General features: G+C 35.1%; 1 protein-coding gene across 6 annotated transcripts in view; it reads right to left on the bottom strand.

Annotated features, from left to right (window-relative positions):
• Positions 1-17939, bottom strand: part of LOC127862153 (protein O-linked-mannose beta-1,2-N-acetylglucosaminyltransferase 1-like) — a 75821-nt gene extending 57882 nt beyond the window's left edge. The window contains exons 1-2 of one of the 6 annotated variants that reach the window (XM_052401149.1): positions 17842-17939; positions 151-252 (exon numbers count right to left, since the gene is read on the bottom strand). In XM_052401149.1, the coding sequence (XP_052257109.1) occupies positions 151-252; positions 17842-17868 (129 nt within the window). In that variant the 5' untranslated portion in view covers positions 17869-17939. Of the gene's footprint in view, positions 1-150; positions 253-9081; positions 9101-9299; positions 9445-9700; positions 10232-17552; positions 17691-17841 lie in introns of those variants that run through there. The other 5 variants (XM_052401150.1, XM_052401146.1, XM_052401148.1 and 2 more) reach the window with 5 other exon arrangements.
• Positions 17940-20845: the final 2906 nt, after the last annotated feature.

Genomic DNA, 20845 nt, shown 5'->3' on the forward strand with positions numbered 1-20845 from the left:
AATAATCAAAATATGTGTGTTTATATCATGAAAATGATTAAACACAGGTGGCCGATTTTTTACGTACAGGCCGGTATTACGTACACGACCAGTATTACATATTAACCATGCTTATCATATTTTCATCATAACTTCTCATTAAACGCTTACCTTACATATTTTCATAAAATGTTTCCTTGACAGGAATTTTCTTAGATATACCATCCTTGTTCTATGGCAGCTGACATGAGGCACACATCTTGAACAGATATTCTGAAAATCAATTGTTTCTTTAATATCTTCTATTTAATTAACATAAAAAAAATCTTCAAAAGCGTTTTTAAACATACAAAATGGTGCGCACATTAATAGACTCCTGTCACTCACATGTTGAGGCTATTTAATATGATTTAAAATGCTCATATTGTAACATTACCAGTGATTTTTTTTGCTCAAATTTACAGCCGATTTTCGGCTGCTTCCCAATCGCAAAAATACACGTTTTTTCCCAAAAACTTCCAAAAAAAAATTTTTTTTTTTTTTTTTTTTTTTTTAGAAAGAAGTCTCATATAACTTATGATTTCATAAATCTAGGTCTCAACTTTATTTTTTAAACATCTTAAAAAATATATAACTTGAATTTAGGCATTTTTGTCCATAAATCATTCCCAAACTTGCCACTTTTATTGATTAAAAAAAATCCCAATTTGACCAGACTCCTTTTCTAGAAAACTCCCTGAACATGCACTTAAAAACAATATCACTTCTGTTACTTATAATCCTATTTATAATGCTTAATTTTTCCCAATTTCATGGTTTATCGCGCTATTTTTCCCAATTTCACGGTTTATCACGCTAATGTTCCCAATTCAAAAGGCACAGGCTGTAACAAATTAAAGCAAAAAAAATCACTGATTACTGGTATACACAACCTTTTTACCCTAAAAAAGCAAATGCATGGGTAGTTTGACTGCCTGCTTACATTTACCAGTATTTTTATGCCGACATCCTGCAGTAAAAGCAAGTGTGCTTAACATTATCAGAAAGAATCAGGAAAACTTCCAATTAAATGCAACAGTACAAAACTTAAGATTCATTAATAAAAAGAAACAAGAGGGCCAAGATGGCCCTAGTTCGCTAACCTGAGAGGAGTCGGTTCATTCAATCTTTACCAAATGTCAAACTTTACCTAGATATTGTCCAGACAAACATCCTGGTCAAGTTTCATCATTATTGAACCAAAACTCTGGCGTATGGAGTGTTTTTGTTTTTGTAATATTTGACATGGTTACCTATATTTTGAGTTGACCCCCCTTACCAAACATCAAAATTTGCTACAAAAATAAATATTATGACCAAGATTCATAAAATCTGAAACAAAATTGTGACCTCTAGAGTGTTAACAAGGATTTTGTATAATATAAGGACAATTTGAACAATCAAAGGGCAATAATTATGGCATTAATTATGTGATTTTGCTCAAAATCAAACTTGAGGGACATCTTTCAGGAACTTTGATTAAGAATGCTTGAGAAATGTGAATGCTAGAGTGTTTACAAACCAAATGTGGACGGACAGATGGCTGACAACGACCAATCCTAAAACCTCACCTGAGCAATCCGGTGAGCTAAAAAGTGTGTTTCACCGATCTGAGCCATTTTCCTCCTTGTCCGAGAAATCAATAAAACCAATGCATTGACTAAGTTTCACGATGATAAGGCAAAAAATGTGACTTCTAAAGTGTTTGATCACAAGGTTTCCCTCGAGTCGCAAAAGGAAAACTGCCCCACCCCCCTGGCGGCCATGTTTTTTTACCGATCGGGACCATTTGCAAACTCATCTGCGATATATATAAAACCAATCTTTTCACCAAGTTTCATGATGATTGGGCAAATAATGTGACTTCTAGAAAGTTTACCAGCTTTTTTTACTAATTATAAATATAAGAAAACTGCCGCCCCCCGCTCCCCAGCAGCCATGTTATTCAAATGACAGGAACCATTTTTTAACTCAACTCTCGTATCAAGGAAACAAATGTTCTGACCAAATTTCATGAACATTGGACCAAAAATGTGACTTCTAGAGTGTTCACATGTTTTCACTATATACAAATAAAGAAAAATGCCCCGCCCACTGGCGGCCATGTTTTTTCACCGATCTGGACCATTTTCGAACTAGTCCGAGATATCAATAAAACCAATGTTTTGACGAACTTTCATGATGATTGGGCCAAAATTGTGACTTCTAGAGTGTTTACAGGGTTTCTTTATAGCCAAATAAGGAAAACTGCCCCGCCCACTGGCGGCCATGTTTTTCAACAGACCGAAACCACTTTTAAACTCAACCAACATAACATTAAGGCAAAAATTTTGACCAAATTTCATGAAAATTGGGCCAAAAATGTGACTTCTAAAGCATTCACATGTTTTCACTATATACATATAGAGAAAAATGCCCCGCCCACTGGCGGCCATGTTTTTTCATTGATCTGGACCATTTTCAAACTCGTCCGAGATATCAATAAAACCAATGTCAGGCTTTTTCCGCCCTATGCCACGGGTCCGAAATTCGGCCCCATTCCCAATGCAAATCTGGTTGTTTTTTTCCCAATTGAAAAAAAAATTCCCAATCCAAAAAAAAAAAAAAAAAAAATTTTTTTTTTTTTTTTTTTTTTTTTTTTTACCCTTTACATATATAAGTTGACCTGATCTGGTGTAGAAAATAGAAAGTATTGCATAATTAAATTATCTGTTGCCTTGAATTTGTTTTAAGAACTGTAAAATATGTTAATGATTATTTAAGACTTTCGTTTTTTTCCTCAAAATCCGGCGCTTCCCGCGATTTTTTTCACCTCAAAAAGGCCAAGCCTTTTCCCCAAATTCAGATTAAAAAACCTGCACTAATCACACATGTTCATAATATTTTGTAAAATTTTAATAATAAGTTATCAAAATAGTCGTTATTTACCAGTTAACGGCTTCTTTGAAATATAAGAAACACTGTTTTAAATAATTTACATGCAATAATTTTTCCCAATTGAGCCAATTTTGCGATTAATTTTTTTCCCAAAATGGGGGTTTTCACGACGCGAAATTCCCAAAATTCCAGTGTGGCGTTTTCCCAAAATGGAGCGGAAAAAGCCTGAATGTTTTGACCAACTTTCATGATCATTGGGCAAAAATTGTGACTTCTAGAGTTTTTACAAGGTTTCTCTATAGCCAAATAAGGAAAACTGCCCCGCCCACTGGCGGCCATGTTTTTCAACGGACCGAAACCACTTTTAAACTCAACCAACATAACATTAAGGCAAAAATTTTGACCAAATTTCATGAAAATTGGGCCAAAAATGTGACTTCTAAAGCATTCACATGTTTTCACTATATACATATAGAGAAAAATGCCCCGCCCACTGGCGGCCATGTTTTTTCATTGATCTGGACCATTTTCGAACTCGTCCGAGATATCAATAAAACCAATGTTTTGACCAACTTTCATGATCATTGGGCAAAAATTGTGACTTCTAGAGTTTTTACAAGGTTTCTCTATAGCCAAATAAGGAAAACTGCCCCGCCCACTGGCGGCCATGTTTTTCAACGGACCGGAACCACTTTTAATCTCAACCAACAAATCAATAAGGCAAAAATTTAGACAAAGTTACATGAAGATTATGCATAAAATGTGACTTCTACAGTGTTTACAAGGTTTTTCTTTTTTTTGACCTAGTGACCTTGTTTTAGACCCTGCATAAACCAGTTTCCAACTCGATCGAGATATAATTGGGAAAAAATCTTCTGACCAAGTTTCATGAAGATTGGACAATAAATGTGGCCTCTAGAGTGTTTACAAACAAATGTGGATGGACGACGGACGGACAGACGGACGACAGACAAAGACCGGTCACAAAAGCTCACCTCAGTAATCAGGTGAGCTAAAATCTCTAGGTGTCAAAAACAATCACAACTAGAAATGGCGCGGCAGAGGCCGACATGTATCCCCACGCATTGTCATATCAGAAGTTCAGTATCAATTAGAAGTGAATTGGTGTATAAATGAAGAAGTTAGGTAAAAGGCAATTTTGGGTGGGTGTGGCCTATGTGGGCGGGGCGCCCTAGGGTTGGTAATGGGGCTATGCATAGTTGAGATTGACCGTATTGTCATAAGAATAGTTCAGTATCAATTAGAAGTGAATCGGTGTAGAAATGAAGAAATTATACAGTACAGGCAACGTGTACTTTGACAAAAAACGCGTGTCCGCGGTGTTCAATTTTCCCGATGGGTGACATTTCGCGGAGGCGGACACGCTACTGACCGCGGTGTTCGGCGAACACCCGAAATCGCCGCGATTGCACGCTATTGTTAACGGGAACAACCGTGATCACCGTGATGCTGCGCAGCCACCGTAAACACCTGTCTGCTAGGGTCATTCACGCATTTTAAATGTACATGTACATGTACAAAATAAAATCATATACTTCATGTACATGTAGATATTATGTGCACATTTATGCGTACTTAAACTCGGGTAGTACGTTAAGTCGGAAACTAAAACTAAGCATTTAGATTATCAATTCGATTAACTTTTATGGTGTTAATCAATGCAATTGCCCTTTTTGTTTTCACAAAATTGGGTTTTATTTCTCCCGATTTCCAGAAAATGACTTGTACATGTTGCATGAAATCTAAATATGGCGTGTTACAGCGTGTTTGATTTTCATTTTATTCAGATGAAATGTCAATTCCAAATCATCCGCAAGCTTCCCCGGTACTTGAGAAGAAATTCACTACGAAACTTTAAATCGAAATTAAAAAGATCCCAATGTTGTCTGCGCTACGAAGATTTTGTGTAAAAAATAAATACACCCACGCCAATTTTCGCGCGCTTTTTATGGTTCTGAATTAAGAAAATGAAAATATCATGGGCATATATACATGTATTTATTTGTGGCTACAATTTTTAACAGAACATGAACTCTACACAACGCGCACACTTGGCATCAGGTGATTCACAAATGTTGGAATACACCTGTTCTGATTGGGCGCTTATTTCATCAAATCTTGAAATAGAAACATATACCGAAATTCATTTGATAGTTTAGAGATGTGGCGAACGTTTGTGATTTTTGCATTTCTATCACACTTTTATCGTCAACATTGACCAGAATTTGCATGAAATCGGAAATCTTGGGATTATCGGGTAATGGACAGAGACGGGAATTTTTGCATGTATGCGGTAATCGATTGTGATTGTTTGTAATCGTTGTTAATTTTTCAGACACCAAATGACACCTATAACATTTAAACGTACGGTAGATTTTTTCTGCAAATTGGTACCGACCTATGTTTATGTTCAATTATTTTATTTCTAGCGAACACGATGAACACTGCGGTAGATATTATGGCTCCGCGGTGATTCGCGGTGTCCACCTTATGGAAAACGGCCCCCGCGAATATTTGATCTGAACACCCATCGCGGGGGGTCGTTTGGTAAGTGAACACCGTCAAATGAACACCGCGAAGAGTGGCGTTTGTCAAAGTACACGTTGCCTGTACTGTAGTAAAAGGCAATTTTGTGTGGGTGTGGCCTTTTTGGGTGGGGCGCCCCAGGGTTGGTAATTGGGCCATGCATAGTTGAGATTGACCGTATTGTCATAAGAGTTCAGTATCAATTAAAAGTGAATCGGTGTAGAAATGAAGAAGTTATAGTAAAAGGCAATTTTGGGTGGGTGTGGCCTATGTGGGTGGGGCGCCTCAGGGTTGGTAATGGGGCCATGAAAAGTTGAGATCAGGGCTCGCGCTGTCATTCGCCACTAGAGCCATTTGCGAAAATATTGAGAATTTGGCTCAAGAAAAATCCGATTTGCGAAAATGCTTAAATCTCGTAAAATTTCATTAAAAACAGCCGCCATTTTATCCCGAAACTGGTTTTCTATATTTCTCTCCTTGTTTCAATGAAAGTATTCGCAATTTGAACAGTGAACGAAAACTGGTCTGCACCTGTATCGAGACATCGCTTGACCTTATTGTTATTGAAGTGCACAAGGTAGCTGGCCAATCAAAACTGAGCTCGCTTACAAATGAAATGACGTTGTTGAATGAAACGTAAAAATGGGTGGAGCTTTGAATACACAGTTAATATTGTGGTCTGCAAACAAAATAGCGGCCAGTCGCAAATGTCGTATTATAAGATTAAAAATGAAAATAAGCGTGACAATAAATTAATTATTTCCAAGCTGACTATCGATCTAAATTAAAGAGTGATAATTAAATAATTAGTTCTATGTCGTTGATGTTACAACTTTCTGCCGATTTTCTGCCGATTTTCGATTGAAATGAAAAGGTGATAATTATTTTGATCGTTTTACTCACACACTATGCTAACTAACAGCGGCGTATTTAAATCAAAGGAAAACGAGAAAAACACGCGCGGTTTAATTGCAATTTATGTTTAATTAAAGTTACGAATTTGTAACGTATAGGAAGCGTAATTCCTGTCGTCTACTATATAAATGGAAGTAACCACTTTGTCCGTACAGTCGCTAACATGACTTCTTTAACCTTAAAGCGTCCTTTGGACGAAAATGAGTCTGAACAAAAAAAAAAAACAAATATGAAAATTGTGATGTGATGTATATTATGATATGTGACATGTGCTTGTTGTCATTAAAAGAAATATGAAAAATCTATAGTATACATTGTTATTTGAAACAAACGAAAACTGGTTGGCAATAGGCCCAAAACGCACCACAGACAATCTAGGATCCAAAAAAAATCTGGGGGGGGGATGGGGGGGGGGGGGGGGATGACCCCGGACCCCCCTAGATCTGGGTGGCTCAAAGATATTTTGGGCCAGCGCTAGCCCTGTGAGATTGACCGTATTGTCATGCATACCGTAAAACGTTGTGTATAACGCGCATTTATGTATAACGCGCATCTACTTTTTAAAGCTAAAAAATCGGGAAAAAAAGTTTTTGAAGCAAAAAAATCGGGGGAAAAATTCCGTACCGCAGGCTAACTGAAAATCGTTATATTTACATTGCCGATCTTACTTATTCTTTTATTGCTTCAATTATAAATTATTTTTAAAACGATAACGATACAACTAGTTGGTGTTTTTTTTAAATCATATTATGCGTAAAAATAAATGTTTGGATTTAAATGAATTATGCATGAAATGCACACTTTCCACGAGGATACCATCAAGGTTTTCATCATATGTCTCCGAAGTAACTGTCCACGATTTTATCGTGGAGTACACATAACGGATGGATTAGTTATAACTAAGAAACTGACATTATTGATTGGTATTGTCACCTGGTTATTCATGCATGACTAATTCACAACCGCGCGTTTTATTTACAATGCCGATATCATGCGTTCTTTTCGAGTGTCTAAAATTGACAGGAGACTTTAACGACTCAAACTTCTCAACACCATCACGACATTACCGGCGATAAACAAACGATGGAGGTGTGAAGCCGTTTGCCGGTTCGCATGTTTTGATAATAGCCCAGCTACACAAAACTTGACAGGTGACGCAAATTGCTCAATAATCACATCCTCAATCTTGACAAGACGTATGAAAACGTGTTAACAAACACAGCATCAATTTTATTAACACATTTGAAAAGCAAGAAAAATAATCTTAAATATATCGGGAAATACCTTGCCGACATACTATTGTGAATCGACAAGTGCCCCCAAATAAATTGTGTAACCCTAGTACAGTAGGGTATAATATTGTGGGAAAAGTAAACAATAACATTTAAATAAAAATGGCTTCCTCGTTTTTCATTCTCTTCTTCAAATTTATTTGATTTCAATGCTCTGTACGTACCTGAAAAAGATAGAAAATATATATGTTAACTTTATAATGTTTGTTCATCTTATTCAGATCGTCAATATAACACTATTATTAACATAGTTACAGTTAAAACACCGGAAAACAGAATGATGCGAATTACCGCTACTGGGTAACTGACAGCGAAAAAATGTCTTGGCATGGCTGTAGTTGTGCATAACGCGCATCAAGTTTTTAAAATGAAATTTTGGGGTAAAAAAGTGCGCCTTATACACAACTTTTTACGGTAGTTGAGATTGACCGTATTGTCATAAGAGAATTTCAGTATCAATTTGAAGTGAATCGGTGTAGAAATGAAGAAATTATAGTAAAAGGCAATTTTGGGTGGGTGTGGTCTATGTGGGCGGGGCACCCCAGGGTTGGTAATGGGGCCATGCATAGTTGAGATTGACCGTATTGTCATAAGAGAGGTTCAGTATCAATTTGAAGTAAATCGGTGCCGAAATGAAGAAGTTAATGTAAAATAACATAAAAAATGAGTGAAAATCTCTGACCCGGCCCACCCCAACCCCCATAACTTTTGACCCAGGGGTCAGATCAAAATTCCAAATTGTGCAGGGTCCCACACATGCTCAAAGCTACCATGTGTGTAAGTTTCAAGGTTCTAGTTGTAATAGTGTAGGAGGAGATAGTGGCCAGGACGGACAGACAGACAGACGGAGGGCGGAGATAACCACAATATCCCCACGCTTTTCAAAAAGCGTGGGGATAAAAACACATAATTTTGGCTAAAAGAAAGGGTGACCAAAAACTTAGATTGTCCAAAAACTTGTTATCATATAAATGTTAGACGAGGATTAGTATATGAGTTTGCTTCACATAACATCAAGTATCATTAATTCATTATGTTGAACTGTTTTGGACATTTAATATTCAGACATTAATTTTGAGCACCAGATTGATAATTGTAAAATGTTGTAGAATTTATAGTATTACAACGCAAATGAAACCAAGTCTGTTCTCTTACATCTGAAAAATGAAAGCCTTTTGCTTTACCAGATACAATTAAAGTGGATTGATCAATATGTTGATTCAGTAGTAACTAAACAAATAAAAGTCATCACATTTGTTGAATCTTTAATTTAATTGTTCTGTTTCTAATACTTAAACAACATTTTGCTTTGGTCAAACTTCCCCTATACGGGTAATTTGACTGTCTATCCATTATTATACACACAATCACAGAAAGTTCACAATGGTGGAGAACAAAATAAATGATTTTCACATTTGTTGTTTTGACCAACCTAGAGGGGCAGGAATAGGAAAGCAAGAAGGTAAAAGGCACATAATCCTTCTTTTGCACCAAGATCCTTCCCTAGTACCATATCTGTAAACGGTAATCATAATTATTTTTTGTCAAAACACATATGTACAAAAACTCTCTGCTGACATCTTGAGTCAATAAAGTCACTTTTACAGGTACTCGCTGTACCCAACAAATATAAAAGGTTAAATAACTAACCACTAATTTAGGCATTCTAACATCCTGATTCAATGCCATCCTTAAAATTCAAGTTATAAACATAAAATGCATGTTTTGAAATGTTGAAGTTGGTTACTTGCACTTTCTTTCAGCATTTCTATGCATGAAAAAAACATCTCAAAGTTGCATTCATAAGGTTATGATTAGTGTAATTTATCTTAACCCTTTGCATGCTGGGAAATTTGTCGTCTGCTAAAATGTCGTCTGCTGAATTTCTTAAATTAGCATTTCCTTCGATTTTTTTCAAAGAATACTATCAGAATAGCAAACAGTTTGGATCCAGATGAGACGCCACGTTCTGTGGCGTCTCATCTGGATCCAAACTGTTTGCAAAGGCCTTCACAACTCGGTTCCCGCACTGTAAGGGTTAAGTGAAAGACCTCAACCATTACACACTGCCTTCCATGTACAGCCACACAGTCATAGGTGTTATATATATATATAAACATCCCTTCTTGGTATGCTTGAATAATTGCTTTAAGTGTGTTTTATCATCACTTCTCACACATCTATCCATAGTAGTTCTTCACAACTCAGTAAACACTGATTTTTCTGCTGATTTACATGAGGTACAAATAAAACTGTTTTATAAACACTGGGTAATGTATTGTCTTTCAACAAATTTGAGTGACCACAAATCTTTTGTCAGTATGCAAATATTCATGTGACACAAGTTCACATAACACTGTTGTTTGTACCAAGTACGAGGGGTTAGTTAAAGTCTTAATAAAGCCAATAATTCAACTATGTTGACTGCAGCTGACTCAAACATCCTGCTGTGAAAGCTTGTTATGTCAACCTTATCTTTTCAAGCTTAAAAACCTGTATTACACACAGGTATTAGTACACCCACTAATGTAACTACCAGTTTGTTCAACTATGAGTGTGCCATGGTAGTTGGGTCAATGTGAGCCAATAGACATGCTCTGTTAGCCATCTCTTTAAAATGCACGTTCACAAATGACCAATCATCCATACATAAACACAAAATATTAGACAAAATGGTAATGTATAGCTCGACCACATTAAGGTGGCATTCCTGAGATTCATAAGCATAAACTTTGTTTTTATTATTTCTAATGTTTGCATTAGGTTTTGTTCTTTCAGGATTATACCAAGATACACATACTGTGTGGTTCACACTTCAATTGATTTAAATCACTTTCAACATCGAAACTTTTATATTCAATGTTTTGGTATTTAAATATACACACACATAAAGATCAGTGCAAGATAAACATTTGCAAACTTTACAAATCAAATACAAAATTATGCACAAATACAATTTCTTCTCCAGTTTCTTATTTCATTATTTCATTTTATCCAAACTAATTCATTAAGTATAGAGTGATATATTAAAGTAATTTATTCCTGTAAACATTCAGTCTGAATTCATGCTACCATTTTCTGAAATGCCTTTATATCAGTTCCACTGTTCTAAAATCATAACACACAAATTGCATTGATATTGTGCAGAGTACATTTATCCCATGAAAACCAGTGTGTTGTCTCAAAGCTGTGGGTAATTAAGAAAATACAGTGAACAAGTTTGTACACATTACAAAGTTGAGATACTACAGTAACTATGTGTCATTGTTATTTTTCATAATCTGTCATCACTACCTTTATTCAGTCCCCATGGCATCATTTCGTCACTCAACCAAGATATGATCAAAACTACATGTAATGTTCTGGGCAACTTTCATGATGATTGGTAAAAAAAGGTAACTTCTATAGTGTTCATTAGGTTAAACTACGGTCATATAAAATATAAATAGCTCTGCCCTACTGGTGGACAGAACCATTTTCTAACTTGGCGATTTTTTTAATGATTTTGCCAAAAGTACCGGTACGTATTGCTTCAAGAGTGTTTACAAGATTTCACTATACCAATAAAAGAAAAATTGCCCCGCCCCCTTACAGTCAGGTTTCATCAACAACTAGAGCTTTGTCACAGACGTGACAAATACCCCCACATGCGGCATTGACACATAATATTTTGCAAATCGTCTTCACAAAAAACAGCAGACACCATGCTCAATTTTTAAAACGCACTTAGTGATCCCTTGACCTAGTTTTTGACCCACAAAGGCCCATGTTCTAACTTGGCCTAAAGATCATCTCCATAAAACTTCTGACCAAGTTTGGTAAAGATCGGATGTAAACTACTTGAATTAGAGAGCGGACACCATGCTGAATGTTAAAAAACGCACTAAGTGACCCCCTGACCTAGTTTTAGGCCCGGAATGGCACATTTTCAAACTTGTCCTAGATATCATTTAGATAAAACTTGTGACCAAGTTTGGTGAGGATTGGATGAAAACTACTTGAATTAGAGAGCGGACACCATGGTGAGGTTTAAAACGCACTAAGATACCCTGTGACCTAGTTTTTGACCTGGCATGACCCATATTCAAACTTGACCTAGACATCATCTAGATACAACTTCTGACCAAGTTTGGTGAAGATTGGATGAAAACTACTTGAATTAAAGAGCGGACAACATTGTGATGTTTAAAACGCACTAAGTGATCCCGTGACCTAGTTTTTGACCTGGCATTACCCTTATTCAAACTTGCCCTAGACATTATCAAGATACAACTTCTGACCAATTTTGGTGAAGATTGGATAAAAACTACTTGAATTAGAGAGCGGACAACATGGTGAGGTTTAACACACACTAAGTGACCCCGTAACCTAGTTTTTGACCCAGCATGGCCCATGTTCGAACTTGACTTACACATGAGTTACAACTTCTGACCAAGTGTGGTGAAGATCGGATTAAAACTACTTGAAATAGAGAGCGGACACCATGCTCAATGTGAAAAACGTACTAAGTGACCCTGGGACCTAGTTTTTGATCTGGCATGGCCCATGTTCGAGCTTTGTCTTCAGATCATCTAGATACAACTTCTGACCAAGTTTGGTGAAGATCTGATGAAAACTACTTGAATTAGAGAGCGGACACTTAATACGGACCGACAGACATACCGACAGACCGACCGACAAGTTCACTCCTATATACCCCCAAAACTTTGTTTGTGGGGGTATCAATAACATTGTCAACCTCTGTGGGAGATATAATAATATTAAAAAAACTCACATTACCCTGTTTCTGACCTCCCCAGAACCTTTTTCCATGCACAAAAGTTTATTATAGCCAAGGTCCAGAAGAAAAACATCCTCATCATCCATGGCTACTAGAATGTCAAGGTTGGCTGAGACGCCTAACAAGACTGGTCAGAGACAGTAGGTAAATTTTGAATAGGAGAGACCAATAACAGAGGGCTGAGGCTTCTTGAGTTTGCTTGAAGCCACCAACTCACCCTTGCCAACATGCTACACCCACGCAAACCGTTCTGAACAGTGACCAGACATGCTCCTAACTGGCTAGTACACAAAAAGTTCGATTTCATACTTGCAACGCAACGGTTCAAGTCCAGCATCAATAAACCGAACACAAGAACTAAAGAACAACAGCATCACCAAGAACCCTAACATAAGATTTGAGAAACTGAAAGATCCAGAGACCTGTCTTGGACGTAACCCATTCGACCCTTGACAAAGTCGGTTATTTTTGCATCGGTCGAGGGATAGTGACCTGGTCAAAACTTTTTCTGTTATGACTGCATAATGTGGGAACATTCTATCACGTAATTTCACACGATCTCTATGACCACAACTTTTAAAGAACCCATGACTCAACAAGAAACTACCATACTAATGTTTTACTTTCTTCACATTTAACTAAAATATTTTTTTCAACAAACCAATCTTATTACATTGAAATCAAATTTCCATTTTAAGAATAACAAGGGAAAAAATTGTCACAAAACCAGGTTTTCAATTTTAAAAAAGTCTGATAAAAGGAGACCAACTCAAAATGTGCATTGTTACTGATCAAAGTTATTCCCCTTGTTTAAAAATCAATTTATTTGTGGCAACCTTGACCTTGGAGATATTGACGTTATTTCTTTCGCGTGACACACCGTCCAATGATGGTGAACAAATGTGCCAAATGATTTTGAAATCTCACAATGAATGACATAGTTATGACCCGGACAGCTCATTTATGGCCATTTTTGACCTTTGAACTCAAAGTGTGACCTTGACCTTGGAGATATAGATGTAATTCTTTCGCGCGACATACCGTCTAATGATGGTGAACAAATGTGCCAAATGATTTTAATATCTCACAATGAACGACAAAGCTATGGCCCGGACAAGCTTGTTCCGCCCGCCCATCCGCCGACATTCGCCAATGTAATAACCAGTTTTTTCTTTCGGAAAATCTGGTTAATAAAATCTGTTATTACACATTGATAGACAATGACACATTTAACACTCAAATAAGCGAATCCACAATTCTGGTTTGCTTTCGAATCCGGGTCGTTTTGCCCTAATTCCTGTTCGCCCCTGAGTCGTTTCGCCCTAATATCCGTTTGCCCTGGGTCGTTATGCCCTAAATCCAGGGTCGTTTTGCCCTAATTTTTATATGTATAGCGATATTAAAGGATTTATCTTTAGCCTGTCACCAGCTGAATGGGATATTGCTTAATACAGTATTATATGATCTTAATTACTGTTTCTTTTGTCTTTAGCTTCAGGTATGTCGTCGTCAAAATGAGGCGTTACAATGCTAGATACACTTTGAAATAAAACAAACTATAAAGTTATTTATATGTCATATATTTGGATTTGTATCACATGCCCTATGTTGCCATCTGTCACATAAATCACATGTGATGGCATGTTGGCTAGGTGTGACTATCTAATCACACGAAATGCACAATTCGTCTTCCATAAAAACGTGTCGATATATAAATTCACGGATGACGATGCCATAGCCAAGTTGCTTTTCATATACACTTTCGGCGAAAATCTTGAGATCAAAAGATGCAAACTGGCTAAACGTTTATAAAAAAACAATATAACACCTTTATAATATCTTCTTTTAATGTTTCTGTTTAATTAGCAAATCATCTGATAACAAGTCTTCCGATCTAAGCTTGTTTGATAATTGTAATTTGTCCCGAAGTTATTTTAATTGGCAAATAACGCATCATACCACTGCCACACTAATTAATCGTGATACTAAGTTTATAACAAAATGTATCATAATGTTTCTGTTAATTTATTGCAATTTAAATCAAACTGATAATAATATTGCTCAATAATCAAATTTGTAATAATTAAATAATCTTAATTTCCCATATATGTTAAACAAATACTGTTCAGATCGAAACAAACATTTACAAAAACGTTATATTATATAAGGGTATCACGTTTAAACGGTCGCTGTCGTATTTTGCTCAAACGTTTACAAAAACAGTAAACATTCAAACAACAGTCAATATCAATGTACCGTAAAACGCTGTGTATAACGCGCATTTATGTATACCGCGCATCTACTTCTTTAAGCTAAAAAATCGGGAAAAAAAGTTTTTCAAGCAAAAAAACGGAGGAAAAAGTCCGTACCACAGGCTAACTGAAAATCGTTATTTTTACATTGCCGATCTTCCGTGTTCTTTTATTGCTTCAATTATTAATTATTATAAAGACGATAACGATACCGCTAGTTTGTGTGTTTTTTTTTTAAATAATATTATGCGTAAAAATAAATGTTTGGATTTAAATGAATTATGCATGAAATGCACACTTTCCACGAGGATACCATCAAGGTTTTCATCATATGTCTCCGAAGTAACTGTCCACAATTTAATCGTGGAAGAGTACACATAACAGATGGATTAGTTATAACTAAAAAACTGACATTATCGATTGGTATTGTCACGTGGTTATTCATGCATGACTTATTCACAACCGCGCGTTTATTTACACTGCTGATATCATGCGTTCTTTTCGAGTGTCTATAATTGACTGGAGACTTTAACGACTCAAACTTCTCAACACCATTACGACATTACCGGCGATAAACAAACAATGGAGGTGTGAAGCCGTTTGCCGGTTCGCATGTTTTGATAATAGCCCAGCTACACAAAACTTGACAGGTGACGCAAATTGCTCGATAACCACATCCTCAATCTTGACAAGACGTATGAAAACATGTAAACAAACACAATATCAAATTTATTAACACATTTGAAAAGCAAGAAAAATAATCATAAATATATCGGGAAAGACCTTGCCGACATACTATTAAATACAGTAAATCGACAAGTGCCTCCAAATAAATTGTGTAACCCTAGTACAGTAGGGTATAATATTGTGGGAAACAATAACATTTAAATAAAAATGGCTTCCTTGTTTTTCATTCTCTTCTTCAAATTTATTTGATTTCAATGCTCTGTACGTACTTGAAAAAAGATAGAAAATATTTATGTTAACTTTATAATGTTTGTCCATCTTATTCAGATCGTAAATATAACACTATTATTAACATAGTTACAGTTTAAACACCGGGAAACAGAATGATACTGGGTAACTGACAGGGAAAAAATGTCTTGGCATGGCTGAAGTTGTGCATAACGCGCATCAAGTTTTAAAAATGAAATTTTGGGGTAAAAAAGTGCGCCTTATACACAACTTTTTACGGTAATAAATATTGGGGTGCAAATAACGTACATGTAGCCGTACAAAGTATATCGATGACAAACTGAAATCCAATTACTTGCGGTAAATTCGGGCTACCGAATTTGGCAGTAATTGATTTCTGATTGGTAAGCAGATGGCACAGACATTAACAGAATTAGGGCATCAACAATATACCGGTATATCGGTATATATCGCAATACGCAATCCGCATATTGTATTGCGATATGATTTTCATCATACCGGTACGAAAATTTTACAAAAAATCATTCACATTTCGTCCAGAAAAGCCATCCGAAATAATGATAAAAAGGTAAACAAAACAAAGCAGTGTAAATTATTTTTTACGTAAAAATAGCATTCTAAAAAGTGTATTATACGGAGTAGCGTTGTTACATGGGAGCATTCATTCGATGCTTTTGAACAGATTATCGTTGAATTAATTGCGCACAGCTGTAAATGTTTCTTTCGATTCTGATTTGAGCATTATTTGTAATCCGAATTTCGGAAACACGCTTCCAAATTTGAATGCTAACGCGACAATAAAAAATTATAGCGTCAAATAAAAAGTGCTTTATCCTTTGTCTCAATAAAAAGCGTGCGAAAATTATACAGACATGTAGAACGTCGCATGGAAAGTATGGGTGTATTTTGTGTTGTATAAAAACGTAAACATCACGTCAGCCAATTACGCGTGTTCAGTGGGAAAAACGCCCCGGTTAGACGTTATTTCATCACATCTTTAAATAGTAACAATTGCAAAAATGTATTTGATACTTAAGAAAATTTGCGAATGTTTGTGATTCTTATTATTCTTGAGCACATTTATAGTAAATATTTACCAGAATTTGCTTTAAAATTGGAATTTATAAAATTATTGGGTAATTGGCAAGTTATAATTTTGGTACAAGTTAGCAATATATTGCTATATATTGCAATACGGGTTTTTGAACTGACAATATATTGCAATACGGTTTTTGGCGTATTGTTGCAGCACTAAACAGAATGTAACGGGAAATCTTCACTACTTTCAGAAAATCATATGCCGCCATCTTGAAATCTTTTAAGTGATTGATTAGCGAAGTTAAAATGTGGTAGCATGTTGAAAAGCTATATTTTAAGCAAATTATATGTGGATTACGTTTTTGCTAATTAACTGTTTTTTCATATTCTGCAGTCAAACGATATGCACATTGTATTTCATGTGCATCGTACATTTTTTTGGGATTGAAGTTTTTTGATACAGTATTTATCATCGATTTTATATTATTTTTGAAGTTCTTTAAATTGTTTTTGTAGAATGACGAATACACATGTGGTAATACGGGTTGTCTGGTTTATAATATTTTATGGTTTTAATATGACGTCATTGCGCAAATGGTATATGCACTGAATATGACTTCCGAAAATAATTACTATTTTCAGTTTGGAAATGCGATGGTACTGATGCTTTTTAAATGGACATAGGGATACCGTTTAAATGGTAACATTTCGTTTATTTCATTTCGTTTAAACGTTTAGAAAAATCTGTAAACGTGATACCCTTAATAATATATAAGAATTAAATAAGGGCGAAACAACCCACTTGTAAGGGCGAATCGACCAAGGGTAAAACTACTGGGGGTGACCTAGGACAAACAGGTTTTAGGGCGAAACGACCTGAGACCGTTGCTTTCTCACCATTTTCGGAAAAGGTCCCCAGCCCTGTAGATTGGAAAAAATCAGGTCATTTTGACACAAATTGGTTCATTCAGTTGTGTTTTTTTAAATAACAAATATTGAGAACAGAGGTGCTTTTTTAAGTGTAGTAAAATAAGGTCTTTTTGTATCAACACAATTCTTAATGTATATCCGAACATTCCGGAAACTATTGCAGTTTGAAAATGTGAAATAAGTCAACTAACTTAAAAGACAAATTGAGCTTTTTTATGTCTATTACTGTAAACAAATTCACAGCATAATAATTTACCTTTATACTTGTGAAGTTCATATACATATATTTCACTTCATAGTTCTTGTCAAGTTCGGATTCGATTGCCCATGGTACGATAAGAAACGTGAGCGAACATTAACAGCAGGATAAAAAACACTAAATACTATTAAAATGAAAACAAGAAGAGAGAATACGACTGGTTCCGAGCAAAGTTATGCGTAAATTCCCATTAAACATATTTGTTACTTGTTAGTCTTTTTGTGAAAATCACAAAATTAATGTATTTATTTTATCTGTTTCTTGGCTTGATAGTTGCTCCATTATGAAAGTCGGGAACTAGTCATACTGAGGTAGATAAAGACTGGTTCTAAACACAATGGATCTTAAATTACGCAAATCTTGTATGTAAACATAACCCATGTAGTCGTTTTAATAGATGCCTTCGCCAAACAATATTAAATTAGTTCAACTACTCAAATGGAGTGTACAGTAAAACTGACTCTTTGTTCTGTGTTACCATTGTTGAAATTAAATAAATAAATGGAATAAAACCGATTGATAAGTAAATATTGTATTGAAATACTGAATTTGGTTACATAAAATATAAAATATCACTTTAATTTGTTTAAGATAGCAGAATTATTGTGAAAAAGTTCAAATGCAAGAGTCTCTGTAATACTCCTAAATATAATTGTTCATACCGACTTAGAAATAATTTGAAACATCAAGCTTTTATCCTTATTAATTTTTAAGGAGTGTATGCACAAGTTAAAGCCAGTTTGCTGAGGTTCTTTACTACTTTTAAGATATAAGCAAACAATCCCGACAGCATTGTTCTGTTAAGTTTGTTTATATTAATTAAATACATTTTTTACTAACATGCGCAGGGGTTTCATTAAGACTTTGGACAAAATGAACGAAGTTCAAGAGCCGGTTCCTTTTTTAGAAACTTTAGTAAAAAAGTTCCCCTTTTCCTTTTGGAAATAATCTTTGAGGGATCAATAAAACACATTTTTAATATAAAAGATACACATATATTGGACTGTTTTTTTTATTATTACTTTTTCCCGCGGACCACAATTTAGCATATCCATGTTTTTGCGAAATCAATGTTATGCAGAAATCCAATCTGGCATAGAAGCAAAACAAAAGCATTGATGTCACACCACTGTAAATACCGGTAGGTAACAAAATACAAAATATATGTTTTTGAGGCAGCGATTTGTTAATGCAAAAAATAAATTATAATGAAATTTCCCGTTTTTTCCAAACTTATTTTTCTTCAAATGTCTTCACATTTTTTATTCAGGAGATTTTTTTTGTCATTTCAAAATTCTTATATTGTTTAAAAAAGAAAAACACACTTTCTATTTAAGTGTTTAATAACATTAATAGAGAGTCTTATGTTTATGTTCAGCTACCGGTAATGACTTTCGGATAATTCGTTAAAAAAAACAAATTTCATTCTATTGTTTTGCTTCAAAACATATTTTTATATATGGTAAAGCATTGACATGTTTTGTTAAACGAAAATGATAAAGTTAAACATATTTTAAGTAAAATTCAGCAAGCACTATTTCTGTTTGTTTCTTATCCATTATGCCATAACAATATGCTATCAATCACATTTAAATAAATGTACATTTGTTCCGCTTTGAAAATATTCTTGTTATTAAGCCCATTGACAAGATGAATTATAAGAGCAGAAAACGCCACTTTTAAACGATTCACTGCAGTGTTATATTTAGATGAGGCAATGTAAAACAAAAGGCGGGCTTCCGATGTCATATGGGAATCTTATGCACAATTTACATGATATATGTTTGCAGGCATTCTCCCCACGTGGCTACAAATAGTAAAGGTACGTTTGACACTCTGTTTGGCTGTACCAAAGGTTTTTTTTCAAAAGTAGGCATTAGGAGTGACGTTTTAATATGGGAATGGCAAATATATGACGAGGTGGTGGTTCCGATTTTGGGTGGCGAACCCCGCTCTTGACGCGCGTTGACTACGCCTCATCCATATCTTTAACAATATTCTTAAGAATAGTTATGCTAAATGCTTATACAGATTGTCTACGATAAAATGCACATACTTTTTTGCAAATGATACCACTGTTATCACAACATACTCAAATATACTTCATTCTTTACTAAATGCTATAGACCAATTAATTTAAATTTTTTAGATTACCCCTTCATGTACTTAAAACGAATTAAATGTTTATGCAACAAACTATTATGAAAATCACAAATTTACAAATTAACGATATAACAAGACCAGAAAGAGTGTACACTTATTGTTATCACATCATACTCGAAAATGAGTTCACTGCACTTAATATAACGCGAATTAGATAACGAGTTACATGGCAGTTACACATTGAGCAAGTGTATCACAAGTCATAAATTCCAATGGTGATCGAAATATACTTTACAACGATGGTCTCGCGCTAAGTGTGTAAGTGTGTAAGTTTGAATCAAAATGGCTTACGATACATATTTTCACTATCCATTAATGAAAACAAAAAAACAACCTATACGAAGAAAATAAAAAAACAAGGATATCAGTGAAGCAGAACTTGATGAATGCTTCTTCGATGAATTGATAAAATTGCCGCAACATCGACAACAAAATCACTAGAGAGTAACGGCCAGAAATTATGCACAATTTCACAATGTGTAGTATATATAAATTTTCATCAAATTCGAATAACAAGTTACTGAAATTCCGACAAAAATACTCTCAAAATTCTTACCTTTAATCAAAGTGCAATAAACTCCTGAAAAATCTTTGAAATGACTTTACAATATACCGGTACGCATGCTCATTCTGTAACCACACTGCATAATGAGTTGCAATAAAATTCGAATACTGTAATTGGTTTAAATATATTGTGCGTAAATGAACGATTCTTAGAACGTTATTTGATTTAAAAAACAACAACAACATATTTACCCGAAAATTAATTGGAACGACATTAATGTATGATATTCATCTTTCACTATTCTGCATATAAATGTCGGATCATACGCTTCTG

Source organism: Dreissena polymorpha, chromosome 16 (assembly GCF_020536995.1).
Source record: "Dreissena polymorpha isolate Duluth1 chromosome 16, UMN_Dpol_1.0, whole genome shotgun sequence".
In the NCBI taxonomy this organism is placed as follows: Eukaryota; Metazoa; Mollusca; class Bivalvia; order Myida; family Dreissenidae; genus Dreissena; species Dreissena polymorpha.